Genomic DNA, 20,446 nt, shown 5'->3' with positions numbered 1-20,446 from the left:
GGAGGCGCTTTCGAACGGTTTCCCCGGTGACGGCAGAACACAAAGCAGCGCAGCACCGGACTTTGAAACGTGCAGCGCTCATATTTTATTTATAGCCTTTTGAAGTTTAATGGTCACATTAAGCTGTATCGCGATTCTGGTCTGTACCCAAATTTAAGACCTCTTGAAATCATAATTTCAAGACTTTCTTGTACAATTTAAGACTTTTTATGAACTTAAATTTGATAAAGTAAATTTCAGACTTTTTAAGGACCCGCCTGCTCTCATTCTGACGGCACCCATTCAGCCATTGGTGATCAAGTGATGTAATGCTAAATTTCTCCAGTGTTTCCAGTGAAGAAACAAACTCATCTAGGCTACATGTTGGATGGCCTGAGGGTGAGCAAATTTTCATGTTTGTGTGAACTATTCCTTTAACAAGAAAGTATTATTTTAAAACAAACATGGATATAATATACATACTGACCAGTCATTATTTGCAAAAAGATCTACTTTATTTCACATTCAAATCTATTTTAATGTAACCGTAAACAGACACAAATGAACATTCAGTACATTAACCTCAATAAATAAGCTCTATTATGGTTATGAAAAATAAACAATTTCATCCACCATACATATTGCTTTCTTTCCATGGAGGTGGTTTCATGTATACATTGTCCCTTTCCATAATGCAACAATTGCACACTAAGACATTTTAATTTCTTGAGCTTGAAATACCTGACTTTGTTGCACTCCCTTTACATAAAGACAAAAACATACACACATCAATTGTCCTGGGGCTTCCTGTAAACCAGTTTTGGGATCTGTACTAAATATTTACTGCAAGTGCACTTCGGTTTCCTCCATTACCCTGTCTTAATCAGCGCTTGTTGTGTGGATGCATATCCTGCACTTCTCGGTTGCACATCAAACAGATTTAAATGAATTCCACGTGCACGGATTGTCCTCTTAGACAACTAAGACAGTCCAGAAAAGGCGTTTTATTCTGTCCACTGATCTAAATGTCACAGAAGTGTCTGTGACATCAAAGCCTCGCAGACGTTTCTGTGAAGACTGATATCAAACCATTCGCTGAAATACGTGATGATACGGCCTGTGCCACCTCAGTAGGTCCAAAGTAACTTGACGGAATGCATGTGAAAAAGTAAATATGGTCCCACAGCAAGACGCATATTACATTTCTACACCTGCTATTTGCATTTCTCACATTCGGTGGGTGGCAGGAGACAAAAATTGTGTGAAATTCACAAAGAGAGGCTTTCTTGTTGAGCTTAGCTGTCGTTCTAAATATATACGGTTGTCACTGTAGATCCAGGCAAAAGGCCTCTTTGCTGAGTAAGACATTGTAGCACTTTATCCTGCTTAACAGCTCAGTCTCTCTGCTCAGTCAAAGGGAACATCAAGTTTAAGTCACAGTCCATCCATCATGGCCAGGAGGTCGTCGCCCTTGCTGCTGGAACTGGGGGCGGGTTCTCCCGTTTCTCCAAACTCCCCCATGATCTTAGCCAGCTCTGCATTGGTCTGTTTGTCCTGAAATGAGCCAGTCAGAGGTGCATTGTTACTCCCACGGTCCTCTGGTAGTTTAAAGTTAACTTAAGACTCAAAATTTTTAGCCTGTCAAAAACCAATTAGACAAGCTGAGAGCTTCTTCTCAGTGTGGGTGGATCACTGGTAATTAGGCATTACAATGTTTTCTGAGGCCAAGGATCAAACAGCAAATTGTGAACAAACAGTAAACAGTGCATTACAGTACAAGCATACAAACATTCAGCCTTACCTTTGTTGCCTGGATATTAATAACTTCATAGGAAAACTCATCCGGTCTTGATATCAAAGCTTCCCTGTGGGGATAATTTGTGTTTTAATATTTGTATGAAATCTCATGCAAAACAAACAGCATCCATTTCACTGATATGTCTAGCTGCACTTTCTTCATACAGTGATGTTTGATTCACAAAACCTGTCAAGAACATGGCAGGGTCACATTTTACTCCACAATAAAAATAATACATTATATTTTGCATAAGGAAAATGTTTTAAAAGCCTATTTTTCGATATATACGTGCCCTGCGTCCCAATGTGCATACTATCCACCCTATCTGCCCTAAATAGTATTGAAAATGACTAATATCACACAGAATTTAGGATGGATAGTATGCATATTGGGACGCAGGCATACACTCAGAACTATTAAACTGCATATATACACCGTCGGTCAAAGGTTTGGAATAATTAAGGTTTTTAAAATCACAGAATGTTTTTTTTTTTTATAAAAACAAGTCGCTTATTCTGACCAAGTGCGCATTTATTTGATCAAAAATACAGTAAGACAGAAATATTATTACCATATAAAATAAATGTTTTCTATTTTAATATACTTTACAACATTGAATTTTCAGCAGCCAGTCTTACTCCGGTAAGAAATCATTATAATATGCTGATTTGCCACTCAATATACATTTCTTATTATTATCAATGTTGAAAACAGCTGTGTTGCTTATTTTTTTTCAGCAAGGATGAGGTTCCACAAAATATTATTATTAAAAAAAGAAATCTTACACAAACAGTAATATATTCATTGCTAAAACCCATTTAATTAAAACAATTACCGTATTAGTAATCAGAATCTAATGAGAATCAATACTGAGAATAATAAGAATAATTAAAAAATCAAATGTCTACACATATGCTTTCAATAATGGTATCATTTTGCTTTTATTTTGGGGTGAAACACCACTCCTTGTTTCAGTGAGACGCACAATAATACTGAAAAAGTATCAAAATTAAAAAAAAGACTCACTCTTCCTCTTCGTCAGTGGCAAAAAGGTTCACACGGAAGCCAGAGTCAGTGTTAGCTGATTTCTGCACCTCCAGACCTCCCATTAGTCTAGCAAGCAGGTTCAGCTCTTCTTTTGCCAAAGGATTCGGAGTTGTGTTGACCTTCAGAATTGTATGAATTTTGTCAAATATTACATTAGTATTACACATTTTCAATCATTTTTTTTTTTAACAAGAGACCTGCATATATGGAAAGGATACAGTTGATCAATGTCAACTAGATTTTTTAAAATATAAATAAACAAAATGTAATCAATTCATAATCCTACCTTGGTGTGCTGTGAGGAGTTTTTGGAGGTTCCAGACATGTGTGTCTCAACAGGGCGGCTCACACTGTACCTAAAAGAACAAACAGGACAATTGTACAGCTGATGCTCCAGTGAAAGGCTACCCGTCTCAGGTTTACAGCTAAATTATTCACATATCAGTTAGAGATGGCACTTTGCAACAGATAAAACTTAACACGTGATGAATTACTCCCCTGTATCTGAAGATACACAGAAGGTGTGAGAGTCATATGATTCCACTACTGAATATTAGTAGAAGTGAGTATTATTAGAAGGTGGTTGATGCTCACATGTTTGTGCCCAGTTTGATGACTCGATCACCATACATTTCAAAAGAACCCTCACGGAGAGCGCCGCAGTAATTGCCACCGTCACGGAACTGCATCCTTCTCACCTCCTCACCACTACAGCTAAACATTCTGGGAATTAAACAGAGTCATGAAAAAAGAATTAAGAAATCATACATAAATCAAATCAACCGTTTTACAGCCTCTCTAGTAAGAAATTATATAATGCTTTTTAGAAAACATGAATAATTATTATGTTAATTGAGTGCGAGATGCAATATTTGTACTTTTAAAAAGTATCTGTTGATTAAAAATGATAGCATAGAAGATGGTAACCAATTACAGAAACTGGATATATTATAATAAATATTATAAATTCATATCTAAATATTGATGTTGATAAAAAATGAGTTCATGGACATCTAATATGCCAACTATCACTAACCTCTATTAAAATAACTGCTTCCTGTCACAGTCTAAACACAGACCCTGCTATATTTAGAAAATGTCCCTGTCTCTTGATAATGCAATTAACTATAAACCCTTACCGTCAGATTAAATGAAAGAGGTGATTTCAGAACAAACATATGCACAATGCACAAGTATGAATAAGAGGCTATTTATTTATAATGTTCAAACTAAATCCTGCCGTTCTCAGCCATTTCAATGCAAAAATGTGTTTTTGCTGCATTAACTCAAGGAACAGAAGCAGAATCCTATCCTGCTAACCTTATGAGTCCTGGGGCGTTCGTCCCATATGGAACAGGGCCTGATGTGGGGAGAACAAATCGCCCATTGGAGTTTTGTACTTTGTCTTTCAGGAAAATTGATACCTAAAAAAAAAACAAGTTTCATATTTAATATCATATTTAAATATATGGCTTTTCTGCCCCTTCATAAACATGACCAATACTTTTGGACTTTAAATTTACATATTGGGTTTTTGAGTATTCTGTTTTAATGTACATATATCAAAATACAGAAAGGACTTACTCTTATATGCATATCTTGAAAGAAGATGAGGAGTGTCTGTCTAATTAGTTGAAACTCTCCACCAGATAAAGGTGTATAGATCTAGGAGTTACAAGCAAAATACACTTTCAAAGCTGACAATTATATAGTCATATTGATACTAACATTTTATATTATTATTAAATATCCAATATTGAAAATTATATTATAACAAATAATATTAATACCAATACAAAATAATATTACATTAACAGTTACTGACAATGGTTAATTATATTAAATAATTGAAAATAAACCGAAAATGAAAAATATTGAGTAATATTGCCTTTACACAGAAATTGAAGAGACCTTGCTACCTCTACGAGTTGTTTGTTTGTTTCATCCACTTGGCTGAGGATGCTGGGAGTGTCTTTCACAAAGTCCCTGATGGCATCCATGTGGTTAAAGGACACAAGGAGGATGTCTTTAGGGCGAGGACACAGCAGGACTTGATACTTGAATGCCATGGTCATCAAGTCGTAGAGCTGTGCATAGAAAAGTAGTCATTACATATTTCATCATATTACACACCAGAGGGAGCCATTCAACACTATTTCGCTTATTATAACCCGATACTATATAATGAGAATTTTTTAATTTTGAACAGACGTTACTCTATAACTTTGGCACATTAAAAAAAAAAAAAAAGATCTGTTTACCATGAATACAGAGGTATTTGTAGAAGGTTCTCACTAGACAAATGTGCAAGGAGATAAAGCAAACAATTAATTCAAGAAAATGACTTCATCTTTGACTTTAGTCTTCACCTTGTCCATACTAGCTTGGTTGAGTCTCATGATGGAGGCGTGAGCGAGTCGGTCGAACACGGTCCTCAGGGCCTTCTTGGAGTACAGCTCCTGTGGTTTGAACAGCTCCTCCAGGAACTTCTTATTGAACATGGTGGTAATGATATCATTCATAACTATCACAACACAAACACAGAGAGAGTTGCAGTGAGTCAAAAGCAATTCTGTGCAAATACAAAGCTGAAAACCAAGCAAGCAGAATGCAGTCTGTACTGTAGAAAGCTGGTTTGCCAAGAAAGATAGATAAACAAAAATAACATAAATCAAAATGTAGTTAAAAGCCAAGCTTTACTGTCTTGGCAGATGTTTTCACAGAGAAGCAGGCTGAGAACTGTCATCAAATGTTGACTGAGGAAAACACAAGTGCTAGAAACATATACTGCCATATGGAGGATTTCATTTACATCTCAGTACTAAATAATAACTGTATGAGCCTATAGCTGTATCTTTGGGGTTCTTATTCTACAATAGTATTTAATTTTCACGCAAAAACATTCAAAATGTGAAATCAAAATTAAAATAGCACGGAAACCCCATCTCCCGCTACACAGAGAGTGCCTACGAGAGCTGGCATGTGCACACGCACGCTACTTTGCTCTATGGTCAGCAGCAAAGCAAGCAGAATGTTAACAATACCTCTTTTTCTGTCCTCCTCTAGCCAATCTGCTACAGTGGCTACAAAGATTGCAAATCAAAAAGAACATATTTAAAATGTTCCTTGGAGGAAGTTAACTAAAGAGCAGGTAAAGCATAAGCTACATGTATATACATCACATCTGCAAGCAACAAGCAACTTAATCATGTGTTTTGACCTCTGTGGCATCTGATACCAAAGTGTGATGTTGGCACAACTGCAAAGTTACATTTATTAAGAATATTTCAGAATGCAAAAAAGACACAGGAAACCCTGATACAGGAACGTATATTAGACAGGAAACCATGATACTGACAAGCTGTTGAGCATATGTAACTGAGTCACAGTGTTGCCTGCAACAGAAGTGAACACATGCAGACCATTTTGACATGCCAGTTTTTATAAACTACAAGGTGTGAACGTACTGACAACCTCCACAGTCAAAACGTCTTGGGAATGTTCTATACAGTGGCCCTCAAAATATTTGGATATCCTGGTAGAAAATTACCAGTACATCTTTCTTTCTTTCTCAGCATATTTTGAATAACATTTTTTATTATTACAAAATAAAATGTTTGTTAGAAAAGTGTGCTTGTGCTATAATTTAACTGACTATATAACTCGTATTTTTAAGGGTCAACTATATGTTTCGATAGACAATCTACCACATAATTAAAATAGTTTTGCTTATTTAAGGTAAGACACGCCAGGTGTACAGAGTAAAAAAAAATTATAATAAATATCACCATACTTCCCCAGTTGATAGATTTAATTAAAAAATTGAATTTTTTTGTATTACTAATTTTCTGAAATGTTATATTTGAATGTGAAAACGAAGTATTAATTAATTAAAAATGCACTAATTTGCATAAATTTACAGAACAGAAATATGAGCACTGTATAAAGCCAAATTAAAAATTCTGTAAGTACGCAGTAATGTAACTACAGATATTTCTGGCTCAGTTCATGAGAAAAAAACCCAGTTTGAGAAAACGGCCTTTAAAAATATGTATTGTGATTTATAGACGAAAATAAATAGTGGAATAAAACAAACACTTAAATTTGGATTTGGATGTTATCCTTCCACTAGTCTGAAACGACACATTATGAAAAGCCAAATAGCCCAAAATCTCAAAATTGACCAGGGCATGAAAAAAATAACAAAGAAATAACAATGTTTCTGTCTGTGGTGTCTTGCTTTATATATTGTTGACTACTAAGAATGACATAACGTTGCAAAAATGGCATGTTTCCTGCATGAGGCTGTAACTAAACTGGGCCACTGGATCACTGTATTCAGGCTAACCGGCTAATTATGCACAGCAATATCAGATAATCCAACAGCTTCTTTAGAAAGATCATAAACCATGATCATAAGTACAACGTTTATAAGACTTGCTTCATCAACTCCGTGGCATATTAGCTGCCATCTACCTTTCTTCGCTTTATCTGCTGGGATATTTTGAGCCCGCAGGCGCTGATCCAGGATGTAGAGCATTTCTCCACCCAGATTAATGAAGAGCAGAGGCAGCGTTCGCGTCGACATCCTCTCTGGAGATGTAGAGCAGCTAGTATCGGGAAGCAATCACAGGTTGTCAATAAAAAGACGCGATCTTTGCTCTCTGAAGATCCTGCAGAATAAATAAGCGTCTGTTAACCCTCGCTTGGTTGCCAGGTCACCGCCAACAACAGCCAATCAGAGGCGCTCGTACTGCTGCGCGCCGATGACGTAATACGTCTCGCCATTAAAATCTGGTAACACTTTTTTTTTTTTTTTTTTTACGTTTTTTGTTTGTACGTTTATATATTTCATGTGTTGATGTGAAAGCAAAACAAAAAAGCATTAGAATCAACAGTCATCAGTAGGTAAATTGTGCTGTTTTTTTGTTTTATTTCACATAATTAGTATGATTAATTCCACTGCACTTTGGGTGTTTATTAAATATGACACACAGCTCCTGTACAGTAACATATTAATGCTACAGGATGGCACATTTTGAGCATTACAGCAAAATTGTCAGCACATACAATGTATTAGGGCTAATGAATATTACAAGAATTTGCACAAATTCAAGACTTTTAAACTTCATTAATGTAAAACTCTTTGTTGAATAGGTAAAGAGCATTGGTCACACTTTTCTTTTTCTTTTTTTCCCCCAAATAATATATGTTTATAAATTCTATCCTGGTTTTAATTTTGCTGCTATTAATAATGAAGAGTCTATTAATAAATGACAGGTTGATTTCAATTCATTTAAAAAATAAAATCTTTAGACCGAAAGAGTTATTATTAAAGACAGAAACTAGGTCTCTCCATTCCTGATACGAATTTCTCTGGTCATTCGACATGTTTCAAATATTCCACAGCAACAGGTCATCAAAGCATCATTGCATATCGTGCCCTGCAGGAAAAAAAAAAAAAGAATATAATTGTGTAATATGTACAAAACAAGTGGAGACAGCAATAAATGGCATGAATAATAATTCTTAAATACGCAGTATGAGAAATCCAATCCTTAATTTGTAGTATACATTACCTGTATTCCATAGGTCAGTCGCATGTGTGTCCTCATTGCAGCCATTCCTCCAGGTACACATGCTAGACATACATTTTCACCGTACTTGTTTGCTGTGTAGCAGCTGAGAGCTATCGGACAGATACAGCCAAGAGCACCTAGACAATGGAAAAATGCAGAAAATAGCTCAAAGATCATGCATTTTATGTTGACATGCACTGATAAAAGCAGGACACTGACTAACATTATGAGTCCTCCTTGGATAAATATTAAACCACAGCTATAATATGCCAGTGAACTGGTATCTTTGAAGTTCTTCAGAAGATTTGCTGACTGCTCTCAGAACTTACAGACAAATAGGTCACTGCAGCAAGAACAAAGACCGGTGCTCCACTCTCCAGTCTGTACATTTGTACCGTAAGATCCAGCACCAGGCTGAGTGATGACTGGGTTTGACATGTCAGTCAAAATGAGCAGGCCAGCAAAGATGAGAAAGTGGCTCGAGAGGTTTCCTTCCTAGAAGAGTGACAAATGCGTGTCTATCAGTTGATATAACAAAATAGCACTTCCTAATTAACATTTAATCGCCATTTTAGAAAGAAAAATATCTATTTCATAATATTTTCCATTCTGCTTTTTGGGTCTTTTGTACTAATAAAGGAATAATTTACTCTCCCACATTTCATTCCAAATTTGTATTATTTCATTTGCATAAACAAAAGATGTTTATACAAATCCTTCAGTGTGTTTTTTTTGTTTTTTTTCGTCCATACAATGAAAGTCAGTGGCGTCCAATATTATTTTAGACTGCATTGACTGTTCGTGTATGGGCAAAAAACAGTTAAAACACTGTTCAAAATATCTTCTTTTGTGTTCTAGTGTAAAAGGAAAATCATACAGGTTTGGAAACTCATGAAGGTTAGTAAATAATTACATTTTTTGGTAAACTGTACCTTTAAAAATTTTTTTACAGGACAGAATATTTTACATTCCCATACACATTTTGATGTGTAAAAAGAGTTTTTGTTTATGGAAAACAAAACAAAAAAATCTGAACCAGATCTACTTACACTTGCTATTTTAATAGATATTTATAGTCTATATCCCACTAACATGTATAATAACTGATTAATAATAATAATAATGCAACGTAAGAAACTTACAGCTTTGAGATTAAGGCTAAAATGGGTAATACTTTATTTTAAGGTGTCCTTGTTACACAAATGACATGTACTTACTGTTATAATAACAATTAACTATGCATAATTACATGCAGGTAACCCTAAATCAAATCCTGTTCCTAATCTTAACCTCATAGTAAGTACATGTAGTTAATTAAAATTACTCGGTACTTAATTGTATAATTGCACTGTAACAAAGACACCTTAAAATAAAGTGTAAACAAAAAAAAAATCGGAAAAATATACCATACTATAAAACAGTAGACTACAAAAAAGTACCTCGTGTTCTTCTGAGCCTCTTGATCTGGGGCTTGCAGCTGAAAAGGAAGTTGTGACACACACCGCGTTTGCTACTCTCGTATGCAACGTTTCCGATTCACGCATATAAGCTTCACACAAAGCACATCACAAAGGGGGAGGGGGGATCTGAGTTGTAATAGGAAATGTGATCAACCAGAATTCTTAACAATCAATATATAATCTCACATGAGTAAAGAATTGATAGTTTGACCTCAGATCATTCACCTGATTGTCATGCATTTCTTGTAAAATTACAGAGTTCAGGGAACTGAGAGCACAGCCAAACCATTTGCACTAGCCACACAACCACAATGCATCAGTCTTGCATATGACACAGGTCTTCATCAGCTGCCAATCCAAAACTCCTGAGTGAGTGAAACTCACAAAGTATTTCTGTGAAGTTATTCTGATATAATTATAAGTATTTTGAGGAATGATGACCAAACAATGAATTTTAAGATCTTTTATTTGGTGCATCCAAACAAATTCAGAGAAATGAGTGATTTACCAATGAAAGGCAAAATAAATGTTGATAATCTGATGTGGTGCATGATGTTTCTGTTGAGTTTTTCTTTGAATTTGACATCAAATGAGGATGCATCAGATTGTTCTTCTGGATTTGTCAGCACACAAGTCTTGTCAGCTGTCTGAACATCACTATGCCACAGTTTCTTGTGGTTCTGTAGAGGATGTTGGCTCCTTTCCCTTAGCTCCCTCTGCTCTCTGTTTCTCTCTCTGCTCCGCTTTTTGTTTCTGGACCTCTTGAAAGACCTGAAAGGAAGAGAATACAATGTAAACAACAACTGAAACAAAAACCATGAAATCTACAAAAAAACATCAGAACATTTTGGCTGAGCTGAGCTAAGAACATTACCTTATTGCAGAAGGCCTTTTTGGCCAGCCAACGTCGGGTGACCCGCCGATAATATTCAGGAGGGAACGTGTATGTGATTCCAAGCTCTTGACACACCTTCTCGAAGGACTCATAACGAGTCATTCTCAGAACCTTCAGCTTTTTCTTCCTCCTGTCGATGGCCATGAGCATCCTTCTTTTGTTGGCTTTATCCTGATGGAATGAAACAGAGGTTTTGATGCTGTTGTACACTAATTTGTCTCCCTGAAATGACAATTCTGTCATCGTTTACTCACTCTCCTGATGTTCCAAATCTATAAGACTTATCTTTTTTGTCCATCCATTGAAAGTTCACACAACCAAAACTTTGACGCTTTAAAAAGTACAAAAGGTAATCCATATGAATCAAGCAATTTAGTGCAAGTCTTCTGAAGAAACACCATTGCCTTCACACAGAATTTTAATGGATGGATGGATATATGGATATATATATATATATATACAGTGAGGAAAATAAGTATTTGAACACCCTGCTATTTTGCAAGTTCTCCCACTTAGAAATCATGGAGGGGTCTGAAATTGTCATCGTAGGTGCATGTCCACTGTGAGAGACATAATCTAAAAAAAATCCAGAAATCACAATGTATGATTTTTAACTATTTATTTGTATGATACAGCTGCAAAAAAGTATTTGAACACCTGTCTATCAGCTAGAATTCTGACCCTCAAAGACCTGTTAGTCTGCCTTTAAAATGTCCACCTCCACTCCATTTATTATCCTAAATTAGATGCACCTGTTTGAGGTCGTTAGCTGCATAAAGACACCTGTCCACCCCATACAATCAGTAAGAATCCAACTACTAACATGGCCAAGACCAAAGAGCTGTCCAAAGACACTAGAGACAAAATTGTACACCTCCACAAGGCTGGAAAGGGCTACGGGAAATTGCCAAGCAGCTTGGTGAAAAAGGTCCACTGTTGGAGCAATCATTAGAAAATGGAAGAAGCTAAACATGACTGTCAATCTCCTCGGACTGGGGCTCCATGCAAGATCTCACCTCGTGGGGTCTCAATGATCCTAAGAAAGGTGAGAAATCAGCCCAGAACTACACGGGAGGAGCTGGTCAATGACCTGAAAAGAGCTGGGACCACCGCTTCCAAGGTTACTGTTGGTAATACACTAAGACGCCATGGTTTGAAATCATGCATGGCACGGAAGGTTCCCCTGCTTAAACCAGCACATGTCCAGGCCCGACTTAAGTTTGCCAATGACCATTTGGATGATCCAGAGGAGTCATGGGAGAAAGTCATGTGGTCAGATGAGACCAAAATAGAACTTTTGGTCATAATTCCACTAAACGTGTTTGGAGGAAGAAGAATGATGAGTACCATCCCAAGAACACCATCCCTACTGTGAAGCATGGGGTGGTAGCATCATGCTTTGGGGTGTTTTTCTGCACATGGGACAGGGCGACTGCACTGTATTAAGGAGAGGATGACCGGGGCCATGTATTGCGAGATTTTGGGGAACAACCTCCTTCCCTCAGTTAGAGCATTGAAGATGGGTCGAGGCTGGGTCTTCCAACATGACAATGACCAAGCACACAGCCAGGATAACCAAGGAGTGGCTCTGTAAGAAGCATATCAAGGTTCTGGCGTGGCCTAGCCAGTCTCCAGACCTAAACCCAATAGAGAATCTTTGAGGGAGCTCAAACTCTGTGTTTCTCAGCGACAGGCCAGAAACCTGACTGATCTAGAGAAGATCTGTGTGGAGGAGTGGGCCAAAATCCCTCCTGCAGTGTGTGCAAACCTGGTGAAAAACTACAGGAAACGCTTTGACCTCTGTAATTGCAAACAAAGGCTACTGTACCAAATATTAACATTGATTTTCTCAGGTGTTCAAATACTTATTTGCAGCTGTATCATACAAATAAATAGTTAAAAAAATCATACATTGTGATTTCTGGATTTTTTTTTAGATTATGTCTCTCACAGTGGACATGCACCTACGATGACAATTTCAGACCCCTCCATGATTTCTAAGTAGGAGAACTTGCAAAATAGCAGGGTGTTCAAATACTTATTTTCCTCACTGTATATGTATATATATATATGATGTGAGAATATGAACAAAAGGGGTTTGGAACAACATAAGGGTGAGTAAATTATTTTTGGGTGAACTATCCCTTTAAATAACAGGAAGCTATACTTTATGACATGAATGTGTTTACAATTATTCATATACAATGATTTATACATTTAATTATAATATGAAATAAAGTGGCATCTGCAAACAAATGATTATAAAGCTTTTCCCACAAATAACTTCCCTATTTCATCTGTTTTTGCAATAACGATTTACCAACTGGTCTTAAGTTCATATTTGGGGGAGGTATGAAGTAATTTCCTCTCATGTTTTTCAAGCAGAGTAGTCACAGGAGATTATCACAATAACTATGAACATTTTTGCTAAAGAGACGACTAGTGTTTGAGTGTGTGTGTAAGTGTCAAAATACATTTCGGGCCCACTGTACACAATCAATAAGATCAATAAGAAGTCTCTTATGCTTAAAAAGGCTGCATTTATTTGATCAAAAATATAAGAACAACAATAATATTGTGACATAGTATTACAATTTAAAATAATTGTTCTATTTTTAAAATGTAGTTAAATTACTTTAGTCTTCAATGTCACATTTTCCAACAGAAATCATTCTAATATGCTGATTTGGTGCTCAATAAACATCTATTATTATAAATGTTGGAAACAGTCGTGCTGATTAATATTTTTATGGAAACTGTGATACACTTTTTTTCAGGAATCTCTGATGAATAGAAAGCTCAAAAGAACAGCATTTAACAAAATTAGTCTTTACTGTCACTTTTTATCAATTTAATGGGACCTTGCTGAATAAAATTTCGAAACTAATTAAATTAAAAATTAAACAAACTACTTTCTTAAAAAAAAATTGAACCATAGTGTATGATTCAATTACTATTGAACACATGAGCATATGCACAGGATATCCTGTTTCTCTGTGGGTGTTAATCAAGTGGAGTGGGAACAAAATTTCTGACACCTTTACTAAAGGCCGACAAAAAAATGTCACACTACTGAAGAGTTGTGTTTACCTTAGGGTGCTTGTGCAAGTGCTCCTGCAAGTTGCGAATACGTGCTGTCAAAATCGCCACTGTAACGCAAGCAAGGACATTACACATGATTGAGTAAAGTTCTGAGATTCCAGTATGGTTAAAACAGTGACTTTGTCAACTGTTAAAAAAAACAAAAAAAACGAGAACTTGCCCTTGACTTCTGTTGAGCTGCGGTCATTCTCATCCCTCTGCACCTTGGCAATAAGCTGTTCCTCTTTCAAACGCAGTTTTTCACTCTAAAGACATTATGACAGATAATTAAATTAAAATATGATTTAACATCTTTTTATAGTTCTTAAGTCAATCGTGACTTACAAAATAAAAAGCTACCATAAATGCACAGCAGATGAGGCTATTCCACCCTATTTTGAATTCTGAAAATATTAAATAAAGAATCAAAAGGATATGAAAACCCGTACATGATTTGCAAGCTCCAGCGTAAGCAGTTTCTTCACCACATCATCTACCCTGCAAAGATGACATAATACTGCTACCGTTCTGCATTCAAGCACATAAAGGAAGTCTGAAGAAATCATGTACTTCCTAATCCCAAATATACAAACATAATCTTTACACAAGGATGAGTGGGTCAATGCAAAAACATACGATTGTGCAAGTGGGACAGATGCATATTCATGCTTCAGCATGGATGGATGCAGGTCCTGAAGCTGACTTGGGAATTCTGGGAAGAAAATAAAGCAAAGAGCCAACGAGTCCTATGAAAAAATGATACAAAACAGGCAAGCTATCAAATTGACTGTGTGTAGAGATTAAATTTTTTTCTCTTACCTTGTTTCTTTCTAGAGGGCCGAGCATACTGCCTCACTGGTTGGTTTAGGAGGATTTCATCACCTGAAACAAACAGTAAAGTCAACATATATGTATATATGCATGTGGTATATATGTATATATATATATATATATATATATATATATATATATATATATATATATATATATATATATACTGCCTGACACCCTTTAAGATTGCTTAGTAAAAAAATAATAATGCATAATTAATAAACTACATTCCCAAAGCCCCAAGAATCAAGGAGAACTTTTTTTTTTTATGTATGCTGTATCACTGCATGTCTGCTTTAATAATAATTATTATTAATGATGCAGAACCCTTTAATAAGGAGGTGTTTAAATGTGTATTTGACAGTCAAAAAGTTTTATAGTCACTCTCTTCTGTAGCTCAGAGTATTTAATACACGTCAATGGTGTCAAAGTGTTACCAAGGGTGGAGGTGATTTGGTTGGCCACATCCTTCCCGCACACCCACTCAAGAAGGAAAAAAAAAAAAAAAAAGTCTGTGAGACTGTCATACCTCTTGTCAAAAAAAAAAAAGTTAATCATAATCATCATAGCCAGGTAAAACAGGACAAACTTGTAAAATGTTCTTACACTATTTATTTCTTTTGCACTGTCATGTCATATAACTATAAAATGATGACAATCACAGGATTCCAACGTAACACCCAGTTTTACATGTACTATATAATTGATGCAGTTGCTCAAATTTCAGATGCCTACAATAAATCTGTTTTAGACAATTATTGACCAACCATGAAGAAAAATGGCTATCTATCTATATCTATATCTATATATATATATAAAGAAAAAGAAAGAGAAAGAAGGAAGGAAGGAAAGACAACTGCACTACAGACCGGTCTCGAGTCCCAAAAGGATGCTATGTTCCAAAATCAAATCATTGTCGGTGCTTCTGGAATTAGTGAGGGTGCTTGCCTTCATGCACATCTATTCTGCCATGACATATATTTTGTCCATATATTGTGACATATATGTTTGTTTTTGATAGTTATGATTATCACAATGTCATTGCAATTTCGAGAGAATATGCGGATGTCACTTCCGAACGTTTGTTGCAAGTACGACACATTGGTCCTCTTAGCAGCACGAAAAACGAAACTTTTATTCAAATTCGGAATGGAGAATAGGCTATATACAGCATAGAAAGCGTGCTTCCTTAAAAAGCTGTCACTCATTTCAGTTTATCGCGATCTCTAACTCCGCTATAATCAATCTGTCAACACAGCACAATTAATCTCTTATTTACATCACCTACACTTTGTTCATTATAATCAGAAGATTCGCGTCGCGAGCTTCCAGAACTCTGGGCTGAACAAGAACACTCGCGTTCTGAGCGGTGAGTGGATTCTGACTCACTAAAGCTGCTCTGATTGGCCATCGCGTTACAGAAATCAACAGATATGTCTCTGATTTGCTACAATGTACAACGCTGCAAAAACAGAACCCAAACTGAACCGAAGCGGCTGCCGGTTACTTTCGTTTTGTTGTTTATGTTATTTAGTTGCTCCTTTCCTGAGTCTTGAACTTGGTTACATACGTTTTCCTTAAATCATCCTGGCCACCCATTTTTTTAAGTCTCGCGACCCACCGAGGGGAACAGTTTGAAAACCACTGATCTAGCCAACACATAATGTCACGTCAGGTTTTGTTAGAGATGAATATGAATATGTAATGGAAACCTTTTCATGTTCTTTTCTTTGGATTTTACTAGTAAAACTTTACATGTGACTTCATCCAGTCACGTACATTAACACTTGTAAATGGGACTATTATAGTTACTATCATCATTATTATGTTTATTATCACTCACTATTATGAGGTTTTCATGTAACTATTTAATATTTATATTTATATATATATATATATATATATAGTCTAAACAGATTTTTTTTTCTTCCTCAGGAAAGTGCACTGAATAAATATGTCTCAAAAAAAAAAAAAAATCATAATTTCGTCATCATCATTTACTCATTCAAAACCTGACCTGAATGACTTTCTTCTGCGTAACTAAACAGTTGACTTCAATTGTATAGACAAAAAACACTGTGCAAATATTTTCCACAGAGGAAAGAAAGTCATAGAGGTTTGGAACAACAATATGAGGGTGAGTAAATGATGACAGAATTTTTTCAAGGTGAAATACTCTGTTAAGCATGGTACTACTTGTACTACTAAATTAGTATGTGTTAAAGAAAGGCTAAAGCAGTGACCTAGTTAACTCTGATTACTAAGAAAAAGACTTTCAGGCACTAAAAAAATGGGTAAATGTTTTTGCTGATGCTTAAGACATTTGCTGTATTTCTATGCAAATGTGAGGGAGTTATAGATTCAATGCATGAGAAAATCTCCAAAGCTGGTTTCACAAATCAGCCTAATAAATGTTTTAGGGTGTTAAATAACCTATACACCCACTCCTTCATAGTTCATAAGTCTTGCGGGAACTGGTAATTCAACACATTCCCCCCCCGCACATCATTTTTTGCCCCAAGAACAAGAAAACATGCGCGGGAAATAGAGATGTAACCCTAGTGAAATATACTGGCGGCAACCTCTCTACAAAAAGGGGCCATGAACACCACACCACAATACTCTGTGAGACTGTCCCTTTAGTAAAAATACTGTAAAATACTTTGATAAAATCCTCTGCTAAATGACATACACTACCACTACACTGACCGTTCGAAAGTTTGGAGTTGGTAAGATTTGAATTTCTGAGTTTTTATGCTCACCAAGATTATTTATTTGATCAAAAATACAATAAATGGTAATATTGTGAAACATTATTACAATTTGAAATTATTCAAATGTTTTCTTTTTTTCCTACTTCAGCCTTCAGTGTCACATTATCCTTCCAAAAATAATCAAATATTTCTTACAGATAATAGAAATTATTCTTATTTTTTTCTTATTTCTTTTTATTATAAATGTTGAAAACAGTTGCGCTACTTATATATATATATATATATATATATTTTTTTTAATAAATTTAAATATGCTTAAAATATATTTTAAAGTTTAGAACAAAACTAAAACAATACTCCCAAAAGTACACTAATACGACTAGTGAGTTAATAACAATAATGTGGATGAGTAAAGTATTACAGGTAAACCAAAATGTGCAGTGCAAATAACTGCAGTGCTTTTCCATAACATAAAACAATTCATTCTTGATGCATTAGTAGCCGATAATGATAATATTATTATAATATTACTGTGGGGGAGATTCAAGCTATAACTCAAATAGTAAATGTACACCAGCCCACCTAACAAGTCTGCAACATCAAATAAAGTTAATTTTCTCATTGCTGGGACAATAATCCACACTTAGTCATATCGCTACTTAGTCACACAGAAGTGACAACCATCTAGTGCTTTTCTTCCCTTAACTTGTATTAGTCATTTTTAGTGACCCTTTAGTCACAACCCTCTAGTGGTCTTCAGTCATGTTTTTACTTCATTGGAGTGACACAGAGGGGGGTGGGGCTATTTACAGGTATCTAGTGGCATTACATGTGATTTTATTTATTTAATTCCACCATAAATTATACATTTTAATGATACATTTTATTTAAAATAATAAGAATAAATTATAATTTAAATAATTTATGTCCACCAGATGGCACTAATGTCTCCATTCATCAAATTAGACATCTTTGCTTTTTTTTTTTTAAATAAACAAGTGATTAATTTTGTGATGATTTTAACAAAAAGGTTAATATGTCTGAGTAACACAGTTGAGTTGACGAAAGTACCTTTTGCCAAACAAATGATGAATGACAATTTGAAAATAGACAGCTATTATAGGATCATATAGGATAAGATCTACAGCTTAAATGCAGCTAAGGTATGTGGACATGACAAAACATAAAGGTCATATGACAAAACACTGATAAATTGATGCCTATTTAGTCAGGAAATGCTGTGACTGGGCTTTTGGAGCCACCTAGGGGTTAACACTGTAACTGCACACGCTGTCCATAAAACCTCACTAAACTATGCTGTACAAAATTTAAACACACAACCATAATAAGAAACGCCTATGGACTAAAATAATAAAAACTCAATCTCAAAGTGATAGAAATTGCTTAATTATGTCTGCGAATTAAAATAAAACCGGTGTTGAGCTGACCCATCAATATCATAATGGCTATAACAGTCTAGTGTCTGTGAATATGTGCATATAAGACAGCATGTTGAAACAGTCTATTAGTCGTGGAGTCAATCCAAAATTAATACTTACGTTTACAAATACCGGTTAACGTCCAGTTCGTATAAAAGCTGCATTGAGGCTGCTTGAAGGCAGGTACGACAGTATTACCCTGCCTCGCGCCTGAAAATACACTCCATGTCCGTAAACCCAACACTGTAGATCGAAAAACGTTTTTTAAAACCATTGTGATTATATATAGGAATCGCCTTTAATTTGTATATGCTCTTGCAGAACGCATTTGCCCCTTCAGTTCATGTAAGTCGCCATCTTAAAACAGACATTAGTAATCTGCGCAGAAAATTCTATGCGAGTTCACGCAATCAAGTGACGAATGAATCGATGTAGCCTTGCATTGTGAACAATTGTGTTTAATGTAAATAGCCTACGTTTTGTTTTTCGCTTTGTGTCCTAGAAAAAGAACAGAACAATGACTGTACAGTTTTATCATTATCTAATACTTTTATCTGACCTTCTGTCATTTTAAGGCCAGGACACCCTACTTGTCCTTTGAGAGACTTTTACAGATAAAACTTTTTTTTTTTTCTTTTCTTTTTTTTTTTTTTAAGCAAGAAAGACTGCACTTATGTTTTACGGGGTCTCTGACAGAAGGATGTAGAATTTTTCATGGAGGATGTTTTCATGTGTATCAAAACGTGAATCAAAAAAGTGTTGACAAGATTAGGAACTATATCAAAGAAACACTTTTAGTGTAAAGTATGTTTTTGAGCCAATAAAATGTTCCCTGGGCCTTCTCGGGCCCCAAGCAGCACATGTGGTTCAGCAGTACTTTCAAAAACCTTTCTGTTGTGACACACAGGATCTGAGGTCCTTGTTAAAAAAAAAATTACAGTGTTTACTAAGAGAAACTAAATAAAGGATTGCACTTGAAGCAACTTCTGTAAGCAGAGGATGGTGCATCTTTCAAGAGAACACTACAGTTTATGTGTCTACATCGTGATGAATATTATCAGTAATCCAACTGAGTAATGAGATTATTAATGCACTTCTGTCTGTCTCAGTAAAATGTGCACAAAGAGGCTACATTCATGGAGAGCAGACACAAGAGGCAGAAGCCAAAGACTTCAGGAAACAAAACTAGTGATTCCCTTTGGTGAAAACACACCCAATATATGCAAACTAACACAAGTATAATGGTTTTAATTATTTATTTAAATACCATAGCTCAAAGGATGTGTCTTATAAAGGCATATCTAAACTGCCCTCTTGTGGTGTAGAATAGGCATTTTGCAATACATTAATTTGAATTCCTCACAAGGCATGAATGTTATATCACATCATATAAATATTTGAATTGTTGCTCTGCGGATCTGTACATAGAGTTCACTTGACCTTTAAACACAAGTCAAACCATCCTTCATTTAATGATATATTTTGATGTCACACATCTTAGGAAGGTTAACAAAGCTGTCTGGGATATCTAATTTTATATGCCTTGAGAACATTTTGGCATTAGGGAGATGATTATATAATGAAGATAGCGTAATAATGATGAATGTTTTTAGAAAACTTTCC

The 20,446-nt window shown here is 35.5% G+C and overlaps 3 protein-coding genes across 5 annotated transcripts; all 3 read right to left on the bottom strand.

The window, feature by feature from the left end:
* Positions 1-472: 472 nt before the first annotated feature.
* On the bottom strand, positions 473-7,595 carry oscp1b (organic solute carrier partner 1b). The gene is made up of 10 exons (XM_058747405.1): positions 7,301-7,595; positions 5,194-5,348; positions 4,744-4,911; positions 4,409-4,489; positions 4,145-4,248; positions 3,419-3,547; positions 3,111-3,180; positions 2,804-2,943; positions 1,781-1,844; positions 473-1,533 (listed from the first exon to the last, which is right to left on the bottom strand). Exons 1-10 carry the CDS (start codon positions 7,410-7,412, stop codon positions 1,414-1,416), a joined length of 1,143 nt encoding a protein of 380 aa, XP_058603388.1. The 5' UTR covers positions 7,413-7,595; the 3' UTR covers positions 473-1,413.
* A 134-nt stretch (positions 7,596-7,729) lies between these two features.
* Positions 7,730-9,976, bottom strand: LOC131522135 (cornifelin-like). The gene is made up of 4 exons (XM_058747410.1): positions 9,843-9,976; positions 8,733-8,898; positions 8,404-8,540; positions 7,730-8,268 (listed from the first exon to the last, which is right to left on the bottom strand). Exons 1-4 carry the CDS (start codon positions 9,945-9,947, stop codon positions 8,170-8,172), a joined length of 507 nt encoding a protein of 168 aa, XP_058603393.1. The 5' UTR covers positions 9,948-9,976; the 3' UTR covers positions 7,730-8,169.
* A 335-nt stretch (positions 9,977-10,311) lies between these two features.
* Positions 10,312-19,231, bottom strand: mrps15 (mitochondrial ribosomal protein S15). 3 transcript variants are annotated; one of them, XM_058747406.1, is made up of 9 exons: positions 15,959-16,488; positions 15,108-15,153; positions 14,659-14,721; positions 14,476-14,551; positions 14,289-14,367; positions 14,021-14,105; positions 13,849-13,907; positions 10,738-10,929; positions 10,312-10,634 (listed from the first exon to the last, which is right to left on the bottom strand). In XM_058747406.1, exons 1-9 carry the CDS (start codon positions 16,079-16,081, stop codon positions 10,521-10,523), a joined length of 837 nt encoding a protein of 278 aa, XP_058603389.1. In that variant the 5' UTR covers positions 16,082-16,488; the 3' UTR covers positions 10,312-10,520. The 3 variants fall into 3 exon arrangements, with proteins under 3 accessions (XP_058603389.1, XP_058603392.1, XP_058603391.1); XM_058747409.1 differs by having other exon boundaries at positions 14,289-14,337; positions 15,959-16,472; XM_058747408.1 differs by lacking the exons at positions 15,108-15,153; positions 15,959-16,488 and adding an exon at positions 18,944-19,231.
* Positions 19,232-20,446: the final 1,215 nt, after the last annotated feature.

The sequence above is a fragment of the Onychostoma macrolepis genome, chromosome 16 (assembly GCF_012432095.1).
Source record: "Onychostoma macrolepis isolate SWU-2019 chromosome 16, ASM1243209v1, whole genome shotgun sequence".
Taxonomy (NCBI): domain Eukaryota; kingdom Metazoa; phylum Chordata; class Actinopteri; order Cypriniformes; family Cyprinidae; genus Onychostoma; species Onychostoma macrolepis.
This window is presented reverse-complemented; position numbering and strand designations above follow the sequence as displayed.

Coding starts and splice junctions, on each gene's coding strand:
- oscp1b (XM_058747405.1), bottom strand. CDS start 7,412: ATGTCGACGCGAACGCTGCCTCTGCTCTTCATTAATCTGGGTGGAGAA. Junction 4,249..4,408: donor TTCAAGATATGCATATAAGA/GTAAGTCCTTTC, acceptor TTTTTTTTTTAG/GTATCAATTTTCCTGAAAGA. Junction 3,181..3,418: donor ATCAAACTGGGCACAAACAT/GTGAGCATCAAC, acceptor TTGTTCTTTTAG/GTACAGTGTGAGCCGCCCTG.
- LOC131522135 (XM_058747410.1), bottom strand. CDS start 9,947: ATGCGTGAATCGGAAACGTTGCATACGAGAGTAGCAAACGCGGTGTGT. Junction 8,899..9,842: donor GAGGCTCAGAAGAACACGAG/GTACTTTTTTGT, acceptor TCACTCTTCTAG/GAAGGAAACCTCTCGAGCCA. Junction 8,541..8,732: donor CTGCAGTGACCTATTTGTCT/GTAAGTTCTGAG, acceptor TCCATTGTCTAG/GTGCTCTTGGCTGTATCTGT.
- mrps15 (XM_058747406.1), bottom strand. CDS start 16,081: ATGGCCAATCAGAGCAGCTTTAGTGAGTCAGAATCCACTCACCGCTCA. Junction 15,154..15,958: donor CTGATTATAATGAACAAAGT/GTAGGTGATGTA, acceptor TTCCTTCTTGAG/TGGGTGTGCGGGAAGGATGT. Junction 10,635..10,737: donor AAAAGGCCTTCTGCAATAAG/GTAATGTTCTTA, acceptor TCTTCCTTTCAG/GTCTTTCAAGAGGTCCAGAA.